This window comes from Molossus molossus, unplaced genomic scaffold, assembly GCF_014108415.1.
Source record: "Molossus molossus isolate mMolMol1 unplaced genomic scaffold, mMolMol1.p scaffold_m16_p_16, whole genome shotgun sequence".
NCBI classification, from domain to species: Eukaryota; Metazoa; Chordata; class Mammalia; order Chiroptera; family Molossidae; genus Molossus; species Molossus molossus.
Genome location: NW_023425351.1, coordinates 8,631,430 through 8,649,678, shown reverse-complemented (window position 1 = coordinate 8,649,678; position 18,249 = coordinate 8,631,430). Strand labels below are relative to the sequence as shown.

The 18,249-nt window shown below is 41.4% G+C and overlaps 1 protein-coding gene across 1 annotated transcript in view; it reads right to left on the bottom strand.

Moving 5' to 3' along the window:
- The window catches only part of PRKDC (protein kinase, DNA-activated, catalytic subunit), a 261,857-nt gene that overhangs the window by 44,412 nt on the left and 199,196 nt on the right, over positions 1–18,249 (bottom strand). Inside the window, exons 70-71 of the mRNA XM_036264464.1 lie at positions 11,080–11,254; positions 3,868–4,058 (exon numbers count right to left, since the gene is read on the bottom strand). Coding sequence (XP_036120357.1) covers positions 3,868–4,058; positions 11,080–11,254 — 366 coding nt within the window. The remainder of the gene's footprint in view (positions 1–3,867; positions 4,059–11,079; positions 11,255–18,249) is intronic.

Genomic DNA, 18,249 nt, shown 5'->3' with positions numbered 1-18,249 from the left:
TCTTTCATTTATTTCTGCTTTGATAGTTATTATTTCCTTCCTTCTACTCACTTTGTGCTCTGTTTGCTCTTCTTTTTCTAGTTCCTTTAGGTATAACCTCAGATTGTTTGAGTTTTTTCTTGTTTCTTGAGGTAGGCCTGTATTGCTATAGATTTCCCTCTTAGAACTACTTTGATTATTTCCATACTTTGGGTCACTGTATTTTCATTTTCATTTGCCTTAAGATATCTTGATTTCCTCCTTGATCTAATAGTTAACCCATTCATTATTTAGTAGCATGTTCTTTAGTTTCCATGTGTTTCTGTATTTTCCAGTTTTCTTCTTGTATTTTATTCCTAGTTTCATACCATTGTGATCATAGACCATGCTTGATATTGTTTCATACCCTTAAATTTATTGATACGTGTTTTGTGGCTTAGAATGCAATCTATTCTGGAAAATATTTCCTTGTAAATTCTGCTGCTTTGGAGTGAAATGTTCTAAAAATATCAGTTAAATCCATCTGCCCTAATGTATCATTTAAGGCCGTGGTTTCCTTGTTGATTTTCTGTCTCCCCCTACCTCTCACCCCTCCCCACCCACATTTGCTTTGGTCATGATATTTTACTTCTTTGTGTACGTTTTTGAATATCCCTTAATTTATTGCTGTATTTACACATAAACTCATACTTTTTAAAAAAAATCCTCACCTGAGGCTATTTTTCCATTTATTTTCCACAGAGTGGGAGGGAGAGAGACAGAGAGAGAGAGAGAGAGAGAGACATCGATGTGAGAGAGACACATTGATTGGTTGCCTCCTGCATGACCCCAACCAGGGCTGGGGACTGAACAGCAACAGAGGTACACGCCCTTGACCGGAATCAAACCTGACTCTTTGGTCCACGGGCCAATGCTCTAACTGCTGAGCCAAACAGGCCAGGGCCATAAATTTATACTTTTGACTTTCAACCTTTGTAATCCCTTTATAATTGGTTGATTCACTGTTTTTACTAATTAATTGCCTTTGTGAAATTCTTTAATGTTCTATATTTTCTTTTTAATCTTCTTTTATTTTTCTACTTAAAGAAGTCCCTTAAACATTTCTTTAATGTTAATTTAGTAGTGATGGATTCCTTCAGCTTTTGCTTGCCTGGGAAATTATCTCCCTTACAACTCTAAATGATAACTTTGCTGGATAGAATAATCTTGATTGTAGGTTTTATCTTTTGTTACTTTTAATAGAATGAGTAATTCACCTTTAGGCCTACAAAGTTTCTGTTGAGAAATCATTTGATGGTCTTATGGAAAATCCCTTCTTATGTATGTTGATGATTTATGCTCGCTACTTTTAGCATTCACTTTGTCTTCAACTTTAGGTATTTTAGTTGTGGGTCTCTTTAGGTTCGTCTTATTTGGGACTCTCCACACTTCCTGCAGTTGGAATTCTATTTCCTTCAAGAGTTTAGAAAAGTTTTTAGTCATTATTTTTTCAAGTAGGATTTTAATCCCCTTTCCTCTTCTCCTTCTGGGACCTCTATAATGTAAATGTTGATACCCTTAATATTGTCCCACAGATCCCTTAAACTATCCACATTTTTAAAATTTTTTCTTTTCTTTTATTTTGATAGAGTGGAAGGGAGGGAGGGAGAGAGACATCAATGTGAGAAAGACACATTGATTAGTTGCCTCTCGCATGACCCTGAATAGGGACCAAACCTGCAAACCAGGTAGTACGTGCTTTTAACTGGGAATTGAACCTGAGACCCTTCAGTCCACAGGCGACACTCTAACTGCTGAGCCAAACTGACCAGGGTTCTTTTTTTCTTTTTAACTGTTCCGATTGGGTGTTCTGCTATGTTGTCTTCCAAAGAGCTGATTCCATTTTCTGCTTCATTTAATCTGTAGTTGATTCCCTCTAGTATTCTTTATTGCAGTTATTGTAGTCTTCCACTCTGACTGGTTCTTTATTATGTTTTCCATTTCTTTGTTTAAGTTCTCCCTGATTTCATCTATTCTTTTCCTATGGAGCATGCTTGTAACCAGTGTTTTGAACTCTTTATCTAGTAGACTGCTTCTCCCTGTTCCACTTATATTTTTTTCTGAAGTTTTATCCTGTTTCTTAAATTTGGGACACATTTCTTTGTCTCATTTTTGATGACTCTGTGTGTTAGTTTCCATATATTAGGTATATCTGCTCCACCTCTCATTCTTGAAAGAGTGGCCTTATATAGGAGGTGTCCTGTGGGGCCCAGTGGTAGTCCTCCTTGTCACCTAGGCTAGGTGCTCCAGGGATGTCCATGTGCCCTCCTGATGTAGTTAGGCCTCAACTGCTGCTAGGACACCAGTGGGTGGGGTCGCCCTCAGGGTGACTGACTTTGAGGACCATCTGTGACTTTTTAGTGAATGAGCTGTTGTGCAGGGGCTGATTCCAAAGTGGGATTTGCTTTACAGGCTCTGGGACCAGCTGAGGCTGTCTATCATTGTGTTGGTTGATGAGATGGTTTAGTAAGGCTAGGGTGTGGTCTGAGGCTGTCCACTGGGTGTGTTGAATCTGGAGACTCTTGAGAAAGGCTCTGGTATTGGTCAAGGTCAGCGCAGATTGTTCTTGGTTTGTGGCCACTTGGTAGGAGTTACAAATTGATTTGTAGTTGATTGCTGCTTGTGCTGGGCTTGGAGGTACAGAGGCGAGCCAAACTAGCTGTTGCTCTTGCTGGTCTTAGGAGGCTTTGGTGGGTACTATGATGCAAGCTAAGTCTAGCTCCTGCTTGTGCTGGGCTTATGGCTACTTAGATGGAGCTATAACAGCCCAAGATTAATCACCACTTATGCAAAGTTTGGGGCTACCTGGTGGGAGATACAATGTAAGCTAAAGCTGGTCACTATTTGTGCTGGGCTTGGGGCCACTTGGCAGGAGCTACAATGCACATTGAGCCTGGCTGCTGCTTGTCTGAAGTTTGTGGACTTTTGAGAGTCTGCTGCATGAGCTGAGGCTGGACAACATTCTTGTGAGGTTTGTCAATTTTTGGAGAGTCCGCAGTATAAGCTAGGCAGGCTGCTCATGTGGACAAGCAGATGGAAGAGGCTAGGGAGGGTCTGGTGATCAAGTTGGGTAGATTATAGGGCCTCAGGGAGATGCTAGGGTAGGGCAAATGTTAGCCAGGAGAGCAAAGATTTGGTGCGCACCTCTGCTTGTCTAGTTGGATGGGAAGAAAGTTCAACAAAGGGACAACAGAACCTACCAGTGCTTTCGTTCCCTGAGAGGATTCCTGTGTTCCCTAACCCTGCAGCCTTCTCCCTGAATTTATTTAATTTAGTTCCTCCCCATGTATTTCAGGCACTTTCTGAGTTGCTGCTCTGTGCTAAAGCTTTGAGCAAGTCAGTTTCTGCATGGGACCTTTAGAAGCAGAAGTTCAGCCTCCCACAGCTATTTGTCTCTCAACATAATCTCCACTGGTTTTCAAAGCCAGATCTTATGGGCTCCTATTTCCAGTACAGGCATCCTGATCTGAGGAGCCTGGTGTGGGGCTGGGACCCCTGGCTCCTCAGAGGGCCCTCTGAAGCCTATCTATCCCTCTTATTTCATAATTAGGTATAGAGGACCTGCTTGGTCGGTGCCTTCATCCCTGCTGCCTGTCTTGATGTGGCTTTTTCTTTGTATCTTTAGTTATGGGAATACTGTTCAGGAAGGCTTCAGGTGGTTCCCAAAGATAATCACTCTCTCACTGAGTTTAATTACGATGTGATCATGGGAGGAGGCAAGTTCAGTCTACCTACTCCACCATCTGGACTCTGACCTCTACCCATTCTTTTGTTCTTGTAGCCAAAGGTTGCACATTAAAGACACACAACACGCAGACATAAAAACATGGTTCTCACAATAAACATTACCTTTTCCGTATTCTCTGTAGTGGATTCAGAAAGTTCCAAGATTCTTCGAGCCTTGCATTCCTCAATTTCAGCAAGGCAGCTTGGCTCACTGCTGAGAGCATTAGCTATGATCCTGTAAGTTGTACCCAAGAGAACGTTATGGTTGCGGAAAGCCAAAATATTTTTTCTTAAGTAGCTTGATGTGTTCTCACCTGTTGGATTAAAAAAAACAAAAACACCACACACACATATACATAAACTCACATAAGATTTCTTTCAGAAGTAAATGAATACAATAAATTAAAAACATAAATTCATAGTATACAAAAGTTGTTTTCTATTAAGAAATTAACTAAAATAAATCTTGATGTTATAAGAAACTAAATGCAAAGACTAGTTAGGTCATCTTGAACTAACACTAATGAAAAAAGTTCTTTGTTAGTAGTGACCATATCGAAGTACACAGAGGCTAAACAATTAAAACACTGACTAACTTTTATTCAAGGATCATCATTCTGCATTTTGCCAAAGCACCTAATTCAATCACAAAGAACAGGAAATGCATTTGTGCATATACATGAATAATCCATAGTAGTTTTTAAATTAAAAGTGTTACCCGTTGCTGATAAAGCAACGAAGACTGCCACATTTAAAAGTCTGGTTGGGACCTCCAGTCAAGATGGCGGCGTAGGTAAATGCAGTATCGTGTCCTCCCACAACCACATCAAAGTTACAACTAAACTACAGAACAACCATCATTCAAAACCGCCTGAAATCAAGCTGAATGGAAGTCCTACAACTACAAAATTAAAGCAGCAGCCACATCCAGACTGGTAGGAGGGAGGGAGGGGCGGAGGCGCGAGGGGCGGAGGCGCGAGGGGCGGAGGCGCGAGGGGCGGAGGCGCGAGGGGCGGAGGCGCGAGGGGCGGAGGCGCGAGGGGCGGAGGCGCGAGGGGCGGAGGCGCGAGGGGCGGAGGCGCGAGGGGCGGAGGCGCGAGGGGCGGAGGCGCGAGGGGCGGAGGCGCGAGGGGCGGAGGCGCGAGGGGCGGAGGCGCGAGGGGCGGGTCCCACACCCATGTGTGGCGGATAAAAATCAGGAGGATACCTCGGCTGGGAAGGACCTCCCTGAGGACTGAGGGTTCCCCGTCCCACACCAGGTGCCCCCGTCCCACACCAGGTGCCCCGCTCAGGGTTCCAGTGCCCGGAAGAGAAGTCCCCATAACTTCTGGCTGGAAAAACCTGCAGGAACTGAGGCTCAGGGAAGCTGACAAGGCAGCTCCCTAAAGGGCCGGCGCACGGACTTATTGGACTCACTCCTTCGAAGACTGGAGGGGAGGCAGCTCGAGGGGCGCCAGAGACATACAGAGAAGAACTGAGCTGTTTGGCACTGGAGCGAGGGCTGGAGAGGGGGCTTTCTCGGGACAAATGTGCTATCAGAGGCTTTTATTCATTTGGTGAGCCCTTGCCTGGGGCAGCAGACAGTCGCCATATCTGGGACTCCAGCAACCTGGCTGACACTGGTAGCCCTGCCCTGGTGATTCCCTGAGGCCCCGCCCCACCCAGCTTTCAGGCCCACCCATAGGATCGGCTTAACCATAGGATCGGCCTGTCTTGGATCCTGCTTCTGGTTTTTCCTAAATTATTTCAGACAAGCAGCATCTGGTCTCAGCTAGCGCCATACCTCTTGTTAATTAATACACAGAAACAAACACAGGGGGGCAGCCAAAATGAGGAGACAAAGAAACAGGTCCCAAATGAAAGAACAGAATAAAACCCCAAGAAAAGAACTAAGCGAAAGGGAGATAAGCAACCTAACAGATGCTGAGTTCAAAATACTGCTTGTAAGGATGCTCAATGAACTTAATGAGGGGCTCAAGAGCATAAAAAAGGACCAGTCAGAAATGATGGATGCACAGTCAGAAATGAAAGAGGCATTAACTGAAATAAAGAATAATTTACACAGATTCAATAGAATATGTAAATCCAAGAAGCAAACTATTGATTTGAAATATAAGGAAGCAAAAAATGCCCATTCAGAACAGCAAAAAGAAAAAAGAATCCAATAAAATGAGGATAGTGTAAGGAGCCTCTGGGACAACTTCAAGCGTGCCAACATTCGCATCTTGGGGGTGCCAGAAGGAGAAGAGAGAGAACTAGAAATTGAAAACTTGTTTGAAACAATAATGGCAGAAAACTTCCCTAACTTGGTGAAGGAAACAGACATACAAGTCCAGGAAGCACAGAGAGTCCCAAACAAGATGAACCCCAAGAGGCCCACACCAAGACACATCATCATCAAAATGCAAAAGGTTCAAGACAAAGAGAATCTTAAAAGCAGCAAGAGGAAAGCAGTTAGTTACCTACAAGGGAGTTCCCATAAGACTGTCAGCTGATTTCTCAAAAGAAACTTTGCAGGCCAGAAGGGAGTGGCAAGAAATATTCAGAGTGATGAAAAGCAAGAACCTACAACCAAGATGACTCTATCCTGCAAAGCTGTCATTTAGAATCGACGGCCATATAAAGACTTTCCCAGACAAGAAAAAGTTAAAGGATTTCTTCACCACCAAACCATTATTATATGAAATGATGAGGGGTCTTTTTGAAGAAAAAGATAAAATATATGAACAAACAAAATGGCAATGAATACATATCTATCGACAATGGAATCTACAAACAAAATGAACAGGCAGAACAGAAACATTCTCATAGATACAGAGAACATTTTGTTGGTTGCCAGATGGGAGGTGGGGTGGGGGAATGGGTGAAAATGGTGAAGGGATTAAGAAGTACAAATTCACTGCTAGACTGTGGACCGCAGGCTGATGCTCTAACCGCTGAGCCAAACCGGCCAGGGCCCATTGTTAGACTGACAAACCTCAAAGGGAAAGCGGTTGGGGGTTGGGAAGAAATAAACCAAAGAACTTATATGCATAACCAATGGACACAGACCATAGTGTGGGAAAGGCAGGAGGGGGGCGGGAGTGGGGAGGAGCGGGTCAATGGGGGAAAAATGAGGAAAATCTGTAATACATTCTACAGTCAACAATAAAGATTTAAAAATAAATAAATGTCTGGTTCTTCCCAGATTAAAAAAAGCTGAAGGAGCGTATCAATATCAGAGCAGTATTATAAGACATGTTAAAGGGACTTCTTCAAGAAGAAAAATGTATGAATAAAAAAATATTGCAAAGAAAAAATTCTAAGTGACAAAGGCAAACAATAAAATCAGTAGATCAATGAACATTAAAAGTAGTATATAGGTTAAGAAGGCAAAAGTAGAAAGATCATGTGTAAATGCAACAGTAAATTAAGGGATACACACAAACACAAAAGAAGTAAAAAATAACGACAAAAATATAAACATGGAGGAGGTGCGTAAAACTGGTAGTAATTTTAGAATATCTCAAACCTTAAGCAACAATTAACTTAAAATAGACTTCTATAGTTCTGGCCGGTTTGGCTCAGAGGTTAGACATTGGCCTGTGGACCAAAGAGTTGCAGGTTTGATTCTGGTCAAGGGAACATACCTCCGTTGTGGTTCAACCCCTGACCCTGGATGGGGTTGTGAGGGAGGCAACCAGTCCATGTGTCTCTTTCACATCTCTCTCTCTCTCTCTCTCCCCACCTCCTGCTCTGACTGAAGATAAACGGAAAACTATCCTTGGGTGAGGATTAAAGCAAAAAAACAGACTTCTATAAACACAGCTTGTTATATATGAAGTACAAGGTAACCACAAAGCAAAAGTCTACAAGAGATATACAGGAAATAAAGAGAAAGAAATCCAAATACCACACCACAGAAAGTCATCAACACACACAAAAAGAGAACAAGAGAATAAAAACGGAACAGAGAAGAGCTACAAAAAACAATCAGAAAACAAGTATAAAATGGCTATAACTACGTATGATCACTAATCACTTTAAATGTAAATAGATTAAATATTCCAATCAAAAGAAAAAGGAAAGGAGCTTTCCAAGGTGGCTGCAGAGTATCTGGAAGATGCACATACTTGCTCCCAGCCCCAAACTGGATTTACAGTGAAATTACAGAGCAATCAACTTGAAAAATCAGTGAAGAATAGCTGCTCTGAAATAGTACAACAACAAACTAAAGAAGAAGCCACAGAGATATTTGTAGGAAGGGTGGAGATGTGAAAGGAAGAGCCACCTTACATGGGTGCAGGGGTAGCTGAGAAGCTGGGCAGCCCTGGAGGTCCTTTTCCCTAGGACTATGGGGCCTCAACCCCACACAGGGATCCTCAACCCATTACAAGAGAGACAGGAAGAGGTGCCCACGTGGCATCTGACAGTGGGAATTGGTGGGGAGATCCTGTCTGCTGGTAGACTCAGAGTAGCTGACAGGGTGGTGAACCTCAGGTAGCCTCGGTCTTATCACAGATTTGTCTCTAGCTCTAAGCCGGAAGAAGCCAACCCTTTCACACAGATTGGTCCCTCTCGCGCACATTCAGGTACATTAGATGCAGATACAAACAGTGAACAGCGTGGTAGCTCCAGACAGGCAGCCAAGGCTGTTACACACAACATAGGACAGCAGCCTATACCTGAACCCATTCAAGGGGACCCAGAATCAACACAATCAGGGGTGGGCTTCAGACCCCACCACACCACAGTTCAACCCAACTAGCTACACAAGCAGCACACCAAAAGGGGGAACTCTGTCAGGCACTGGACCATGCTGGGAACAATCCTGGCCTAGGGGCAGCCCCTGCACAGCGTCTCATAAATGGTGACAACAGCAATCAAAACTCAATTACAAGAGGAGGGCCCACATAACCCACACAAAGACATTCCTAGAGCACCCAGCTCACGTGAATAAGGAGACTGCACCACTGGGTCCCACAGGACACCTAATATATATATTACTCCATGAAGACTGGGAGTCATAGCAGTTCTATCTAATACATAGAAATAAACACAAAGAGACAGCCAAAATGGGGATGCAAAGAAACAGATCTCAAATGATAAAAAGGAAGGAATCTCCAGAAAGAGAGCCAAATGAAATGGAGGCAAGCAATACATCAGATATACAATTCAAACTAATGGTTATAAGGATGTTAAAATAACTTAGTGAGAACTACAACAGCATGAAAAAACCATAATACCATGAAAAATAACCAGTCAGAAATGAAGAATCAGTGGGGGAAAAAGGCGAAATATCTGTAACAAAAATTAATTAATTAATAAACTGGTGAACAAAATAGAACCAGAGGCATGGATACATGCAACAGACTGACAGAGGTCAGAGGGGATAGGGAGTAGTTAACTGGATTAATGAGGCGCAAATTAGTCAAAGAACATATATCTATGGCCCATGGGCACAGACAACAGAGTGGTAACGGCCAGAGGGAAGAGTGAGGGCTGGGTGGAGGTGGGCAAAGGGGGGGTGGTGAAGGACATCTGTAATTGTGTCAACAATAAAGTTGAAAAAGAAAAGACAAAAGGATAAAGAAGATGTGGTACATATAAACCACGGAATATTACTCAGCCTTGAAAAAGAATGAAATACCATTTGTGACAGCATGGATGGACCTAGAGGGTACTGTGCTAAGTGTAATAAGTCAGACAGAGAAAGACAAATACTATACAATTTCAAGTACATGTGGAATTTAAAGGACAAAATAAATAAACAAACAAACAAAAAAAACCAGAAACACACGCATAGGTATAGAGAGCAAACTGATGACTGCCAGATAGGAGGGTTTTGAGGCTAAACAAAAATGTGAAGGGATTAAGAAGTACAAACTGGCAGTTACAAAATAGCCATGGGGATATAAAGTATAGCTTAGGGAATATAGTTAATAATGTTGTAATAACTATTCATGGTGTCAGGTGGTGCAAGATTTACTGAGGGAATCAAATGTTTTGTAAGTTTTAGAAATATCTAACCACTATGCTGTACACCTGAAACTAATATAATATTGAACATCAACTGTAGTTAAAAAATAAAAAAAATAAACGTCCGGTTCTCTGTGTTATTGTGTAGCTCTAGAAAAGCTTCCCCAGCCCTGGTCAAGCTGCAGTTCAGCTTGCAGAGATGTGAGAAGGTGTAAAAGAGGAAGGGTGGTCTCTCAGCAGATCCATCAACTGCACCACCTGCTCATCCACGGATGACCATCTCTGACAAATTTCTCTCAGATTTAAGACCATAACGACTGGTTCTGCTTATTTCACAAGGCTGATACAAAGTACAACCAAACTACAACTACTGAAACAGTACAGTTATTGTTATGAGTACTAATTTTTATCTTCATATCGGCACACTCCTCCTATCTCCCTACCCATCTCAAAAAACATAACCCATAATATTACTTAAACCATCATAAGGTTGATTTTATGATGCTGGGATCAATACAGAAAGGCTGCTTTTCTTGTTTGCACATTTATTGAGGCTGATACTCTGATTTGATTCCTGCTGAAGAGTCAAATTTGGGAATACGGTTGGGAGCATGATCCATAATGGTGCTCCTATGTACCTTTGGATATATGGTCATAAAGCTAGCACACCAGGTCCAAAACCCACACAGAGAAAGGTTTTCTTCCCTGAGTCCTAAAGGCTATAGTGTTATGAAAAGAGAAGACGTGAGGAAGAAAAGGCTTTTCATGTTTAATTTTTTGTGTGTTAATTCTTACCTGAAGATATTTTTTCCATTGATTTTTAGAAAGAATAGAAGGGAGGGAATGAGGAGAGAGAGAGAGAGAGAGAGAGAGAGAGAGAGAGAGAGAAAGAGAAATATCGATGTGAGAGACATACTGATTGGTTGCCTCCTGCACGACCCTGACTGGGGCCAGGGATGGAACCTGCAACCCAGGTATGTGCCCTTGACAGAGAATCGAACCTGAAACCCTTCATTGCATTGGCCAGTGTTCTAACCACTGAGCGACATGGGCCTGGGCTTATGTCTAATTTTTTTTACAAGGTAATTCTAATATGTAAACATAAAGTTTTCAAAATAATTAAACTATTAAAGTCATAATTTATGTAAGCATTAAACTTTTACCTTCAAATCTATTTTACAGAAATAAAAGCCTCAAATGTTATATTCAATAGCAGTACTAAGCTACAAAGTACCTTGGCTCTGAATATTTAATATAATTACAAAAACTTAATTCCCAAATGTCAGATAAAGCAACACAAATAATAGTTTTAGAAGACACAGAGTTATAATATAAAATAGCATTCTTAAGCTTGTATAGATAAGAGCAGTCTCATACCCAACAAAGAGACAGTTTTCAACACAGTAAGAATCTGCTCAGGACGAGTCTGGGTCTGGCTCCGGCTCTGGCTGAGTCGACAGTAGCTGTGCACCCATTTCACCAGCCAATCGTCTCTTGTTTTTGACTCTTTATGCAGTTCCTTCAATAGTTTCATGGCAAGTGAGAAATTATTCTATATACAGAAGAAAGGAGTACAATGACATAAATGCAATTTTAGAAATAAAAGTATTTTACAAAAGAATTTTTTTGTTAATTAGCCTGCTTTCCTTATTTTGTATGACACAATTCGCCTTAGAGCAGCTAATCCATCTCCTTAGCTTAAATTATGTAGCTGTCTTATTATTTATTATGGATATAATTCACATTTACAGTATGTAATTGTGTCTTTTAATATATTCAAAAGCTGGGCAATCATCACCACTGTCTAATTCCAGAACATTTTCATCAACCTCAAAAGAAACAGTCTGATGTCAGAGGAATGAATCGTGGCATGAGAGGGCCCTCTGGTCTCTCCCCTTGAAGTAACAATAATTTGAACAGCTATAATTCAACAATGAACACACTGCTCAACACACAAACACCTATGAGCAATCTGTGCACAGAAACATTTTAAGGTGGGTGGGAAGGGAGAAGAGCTGAGATGGTGCCAGGGAGGCCGCTTGGAGGTTGCCGCGGGTCTCAGGCGAGGGGAAGAATCAGGCTCCGCTGGCGGTCCCTCCAGCCAGGGCCAGAAGAGATACAGTGAGCATTCCTGTGGGAGTGGTTGGCATGCGTTGCGGAACCCAGTGACCTGGGCAGGGATGAAGAACAGAGGTGTGGCCATGGTTGTCCAGCAACTGCCAGTGCCAGGCAGAGAGAAAAAGCCACAGAGGCTGGCTGGGCCCGTCTCCCCCTTCCAGAGCTGGCAGCAGGCCCCAGAAGAAGCTGTAGCAGAAAGTATTGGGACACAGAACACATTATCTGTGAACCTGAGAACTAGAACCGCAGAAGCATTTTTCCTCTGAGTGACAGGTGTGCTCTACAGCTTATACCAGGGATGGACAGGTATACAAAGAGGCTGCTGAGGTGCGCCAGTCACCAATACTGAGGGAACAAAGCCACAAAGGTTCCAGCCAGCCCCTCCCATCTCACCCCACCCACAGCCATCATGGCTGCACCGCTGGTAGCGTAGGGATGCTGGGGACAGCACTGGGATTTCATGGATTTGGAATCAGATTGCCCACCACACTCCCACACTGGGTTGGTGCCTTGAGACTGAGGCAACCTGGTCACAGAGGACATGCTGACCTCCCCAGGGAACACAGAACACCTTCCACTGCGCAAAAGAGATCTGTGAAGCCATAGTGATGCAAAACAGAAAACTAGTGGCTTCAGTGCCACCTTCTGGAAAAAAATAGAAAGACTTCTTATCAATCTACTACAGGAGTGGTTTTCACCCCTTTTCATCTCATGGCACAAGTTAAGTAATTACTAAAATTCCGTGGCACACAAAAAAATACACTATATTTATTCATGATCTGACAAAAAAAATAGGTATAATTTTTATGCATTCACACTGAACAGTTATTTGTGTTGGATGTTGTCATTTTTTATTTGGCAGTCTAAGGGAAAAAAGGTCAGTGCCCCTGACTAAATAGTCGGATACAGTTTTAAAAACCCTTGGGGTGAGGACTTCCGGTCAAGATGGCGGCGTAGGTAAACGTGGTATCTTGTCCTCCCACAACCACATCAATGTTACAACTAAACTACAGAACAACCATCATTCAAAACCGCCTGAAATCGAGCTGAACAAAGGTCCTACAACTACGGAATTAAAGCAGCAGCCACATCGAGACTGGTAGGAGGGGCGGAGGCAGACGGGCTGGTCCCACACCGACGTGTGGCGGATAAAAATCAGGAGGATACCTCGGCTGGGAAGGTCCTCCCTGAGGACTGAGGGGTCCCCGTCCCACACCAGATGCCCTGCTAAGGGTTGCGGTGCCAGGAAGAGAAGTCCCCATAACTTCTGGCTGGAAAAACCAGCGGGAACTGAGGCTCAGGGAAGCTGAGGCGGCTGGAGCCCCAGGCAGCTCCCTAAAGGGCCCGCGCACGGACTTATCAGACTCACTCCTCCTAAGGTTGGAGAGGAGGCAGCTCGAGGGGCGCCAGAGACATACAGAGAAGAACTGAGCTGTTTGGCACTGGAGCGAGGGCTGGAGAGGGGGCTTTCTTCGGGACAAACGTGCTGTCAGAGGCCTTTGTTCCTTTGGTGAGCCCTTCCCTGGGGCGGCAGACAGAAGCCATATCTGGGACTCCAGCACCCTGGCTCACACTGGTAGCCCTGCCCTGGTGATTCCCTGAGGTCCCGCCCCACCCAACTTTCAGGCCCACCCACGCTATTGCCATTTGCTTAACCATAGGATTGGCCTGACTTGGATCCTGCTTCAGGTTTTCCTAAATTATTTCAGACAAGCAGCATCTGGTCTCAGCTAGCCCTATACCTCTCGTTAAGTAATACACAGAAACAAACACAGGGAGACAGCCAAAATGAGGAGACAAAGAAACAGGTCCCAAATGAAAGAACAGAATAAAACCCCAAGAAAAGAACTAAGCGAAATGGAGATCAGCAACCTAACAGATGCTGAGTTCAAAATACTGCTTGTAAGGATGCTCAATGAACTTAATGAGGGGCTCAAGAGCATAAAAAAGGACCAGTCAGAAATGATGGATGCACAGTCAGAAATGAAGGAGGCATTAACTGAAATAAAGAATAATTTACACAGATTCAATAGAATATGTAAATCCAAGAAGCAAACTATTGATTTGAAATATAAGGAAGCAAAAAATGCCCAATCAGAACAGCAAAAAGAAAAAAGAATCCAATAAAATGAGGATAGTGTAAGGAGCCTCTGGGACAACTTCAAGTGTGCCAACATTCACATCTTGGGGGTGCCGGAAGGAGAAGAGAGAGAACAAGAAATTGAAAACCTGTTTGAAACAATAATGGCAGAAAACTTCCCTAACTTGGTGAAGGAAACAGACATACAAGTCCAGGAAGCACAGAGAGTCCCAAACAAGATGAACCCCAAGAGGCCCACACCAAGACACATCATCATCAAAATGCAAAAGGTTCAAGACAAAGAGAGAATCTTAAAAGCAGCAAGAGGAAAGCAGTTAGTTACCTACAAGGGAGTTCCCATAAGACTGTCAGCTGATTTCTCAAAAGAAACTTTGCAGGCCAGAAGGGAGTGGCAAGAAATATTCAGAGTGATGAAAAGCAAGAACCTACAACCAAGATTACTCTATCCTGCAAAGCTGTCATTTAGAATCGACGGCCATATAAAGACTTTCCCAGACAAGAAAAAGTTAAAGGATTTCTTCACCACCAAACCATTATTATATGAAATGATGAGGGGTCTTTTTGAAGAAAAAGATAAAATATATGAACAAACGAAATGGCAATGAATACATATCTATCGACAATGGAATCTACAAACAAAATGAACAGGCAGAACAGAAACATTCTCATAGATACTGAGAACATTTTGTTGGTTGCCAGATGGGAGGTAGGGTGGGGGAATGGGTGAAAAAGGTGAAGGGATTAAGAAGTATAAATTCATTGCTAGACTGACAAACCTCAAAGGGAAAGGAGTTGGGAGGTGGAAGAAATAAACCAAAGAACTTATATGCATAACCAATGGACACAGACAATAGTGTGGGAAAAGGCGGGAGGGGAGTGGGAGTGGGGAGGAGGGGGTCAAAGGTGGAAAAATGAGGAACATCTGTAATACAATCAACAATAAAGATTAAAAAAAACAAAATAAAAACCCTTGGGGTACACTATTGTGCTTCCTGACAACTGCTGTACTAGAGAAGTGTCGCTCATACAGGAGCCGTGAAATACTACAAATAACTAAGGCAACAATGCAGCTCAGGAAGAAAATAATCTCCAGAAAATAAAGACATAAAAATATGTGATTTAAATGTTAGAGATTTCAAGATAGCAGTTCTGGAAAAATTCAATGAGATACAAAAAAACACAGATAAACCCTTTAATGAACTCAGAAATAAAATCAACAAACAAAAAAGTACTTTACAAAAAAAAAAAAACCTTTAAAAAAGAACAAAATAGAAGTTCTAGAGATGAAGAACTCAATAAAAGAGATAAAGAATGAATTAGTGCCCAGCTAGTGTGGCTGAGTGGTTGAGCATTGACCCATGCACCAAGAGTTCGCCTGTTCAATTCCTGGTCAGGGCACATGCTCAGGTTGTGGGCCTGATCCCCAGTAGGGGGCATGCAGAAGGCGGCCAACAGATGTTCTCTCTCACTGATGTTTCTCTCTCTCTTTTCCTCTCACTTCCTCTCTAAAATGAATAAAAGAAAAGAAAGAATTAGTGAACTTAGGAAACAGAGCTGAAGAGATGAAGGAAAGAATCAATAATATCAAAGATAGAAATCTAGTAATGTCACAGATGAAAGAAGAGAGACACTTGAGAGTAAAATGGTAAAAAAATAAACAAAGAACTGTATGAGAACTCTATGACTCCATCAGAACGAGTAATATAAGAATAACAGTCACACCAGAGGAAGAAGAGAGGGACCAAGGAAGAGAGAAGCTATTAAAACAAATAGTTGATGAGAACTTCCCAAATCTATAAATACAGCTAGATCCTTGAATCAAAGCAACAAAGAAAACACCTAATTATCTTGATCTAAAAAGGCATTCTCCAAGGCTTATTGTATTCAAGCTGTCAAAAGTTAATGAAAAAAAAAAAAAAAAGAAATCTCAAGGTAACCAGGGCAAAGAAGACAATAACCTACAAAGGAATTCCCATTAGATTATCATTGTATTTTTCAGCAGAAACCGTAAAAACTAGGAAAGAGTGGAATCAAATATGTGAACTACTGAAAGAGAGAGAGATTACCAGCCAAAAATAATATATTCAGCTAATTTATCTTTTAGATATGAAAGAGAAATATAGACTTCTCCAGATATACAGAAGCTGAGGGAATTTACCACCAGAAAACCTCCTTTGCAGGATATTCTCAAGAGGGTTATTCTACCTGAAACAAAGAACAAAAGGTCACAAATCTATGAGTAAAATCACCAACAGGCAGGTAGAAACAGGATAATACAACCCTTTTTCAGAAGAGGGTAATATACACTTCAATATCACATGAAAGTTGAAAGTAAAATCATTTAAAAAGAGAGAGGAAGACAATAGCTACTGCAATTTGGAAATGAACTCACAGCATAGAGATAATTTGTGACAACAAAAACTTAAGGGAGAAGGGATAAAGGTCTGAATTTGCAAAGGGGAATGGAGATAAGATACATTTAGAAGAAAAAGGACTACTGTATATATAAAATTTTCTTTTGCATAAACCTAATGGTAACCACACACAAAAACCCAAAATTAAGACATTCAACTTAAAAAAAGAGTGAACAGGAGAAATTAAAAAATACCACCAAATTAAAACAACAGACAGACACAGAAGGGAAAAGAAACAACAGAGGGACGGAGCTATAAGGAAAAAGAAGTAAAATGGTTACGGGAAATCCTTATATCAATAATCACTTTAAATGTAAATGAACTGAATTCACCAGTAAAAAGACACATATATGCAGATTGGATCAAAAAACAAAACTCAATTATATGCTGCCTTCAGGAGACACATCTCAGCTGCCAGGACAAATAAACGGTAGAGCAAAGGTAGTTTTGCAGTTGTTTGGATGCAAATACAATAATTAATAAATAATTGTAACAGTCAAACTTTGGTTCTTGAATGTCTGTATTCTCGAACAATTTGGTTCTCAACCCAACAACCCTTTCATGCTGCTACCTGTATGATCAGTCACATGTCTCTCAGGCAACAAACAAAGGAGAGAAGGCATGAGTAGGAGTCAGTTTACTGCTAAACCTCATGTTGTTAACATCTCAGGAAATTGTGCTGTGAATATTTTCATGTTTTTTTTTTTTGCTTTTGTTGATATTCATTATTATTAAATTTTTTTACTGTACATTTCATTTCCTTTTGTTAAATTTTAATTTACAGGCCAGGCCGGTTTGGCTCAGCGGTTAGAGCATCGGCCTGTGGTCCAGAGAGACCCGGGTTCGGTTCCCGCTAAGGACATGTACCTCGGTTGCAGTTTGGCCCTGGCCCTGGTCGGTCGTGCGGGTGACAGCCACTCCATGTGTTCCTTTCACGTCAATGTTTCTCTCTCTCTCTCTGTTCTCTCTTTCCCTCCCACTCTACCTGAACAAAAAATGGAAAAATGTCCTCGGGTGAGGACAAAAAAACAAACAAAAAAAATTTTAATTTACATTTCATGTTCTTTTTGTTTTTAAAGTGTTTATTTATAGATTAAACAGTACATTGGACATTTGGGGGTCTGGAAAAAATTAACTACATTTACATTATTTCTAATGAGAAAAAATGATTCAGTTTTCGATCAGCCTTCCAGGATGAATTAAGTTTGAGAACCAAGGTTCCACTATACAAGAATAAAATTTGTGTTTTGTATACTCACAACTATAAACCTACTTTTGCCATACACTGTATATGAAGATTAAACAATGTGCTACAAAAAAACAACAGCATCAAAGAACTAAAAGGTGAAATCAAAAGACACATAAAGAGAAATGACAATGACTATACAATATAGGAAAACTTCTGGGATGCAGAGAAAGCAATAGTAAGAGGGAAGTTTATATAATTACAGGCTTACCGCAAGAAACAAGAAAAATCTCCAGTAAACAATCTAAGTGTTATCTTAAAGAACTAGAAAAAGAACAAAAGCAGCCCAAAGTCAGCAAAAGAAAGGAAATAATAAAAATTAGAGCAGAATTAAATAAAGAACAAAAATTACTGTACAAAAAACTAATGTGACAAAGAGCTGGTTCTTTGAAAAGATTAATGAACTTGAGAAACAAAACTGACAAACCTCTGACTAGACTCACTAAGAAAAAAAAAGACAAGATTCAAACAAAATCAGAAATGAGAGAGGAAAAGTTATCACAGACATCACAGAAATACAAAGGATTATACAAGAAGACTATAACAGACTATATGCCACCAAAATCAAAAACCTAGAAGAAATGGATAAGTTCCTAAAAATATGTAACATTCCTAGACTGAAGCAGGAAGAACTGAAAAATCTGAAGAAACGGATCAACAGTGAGGAA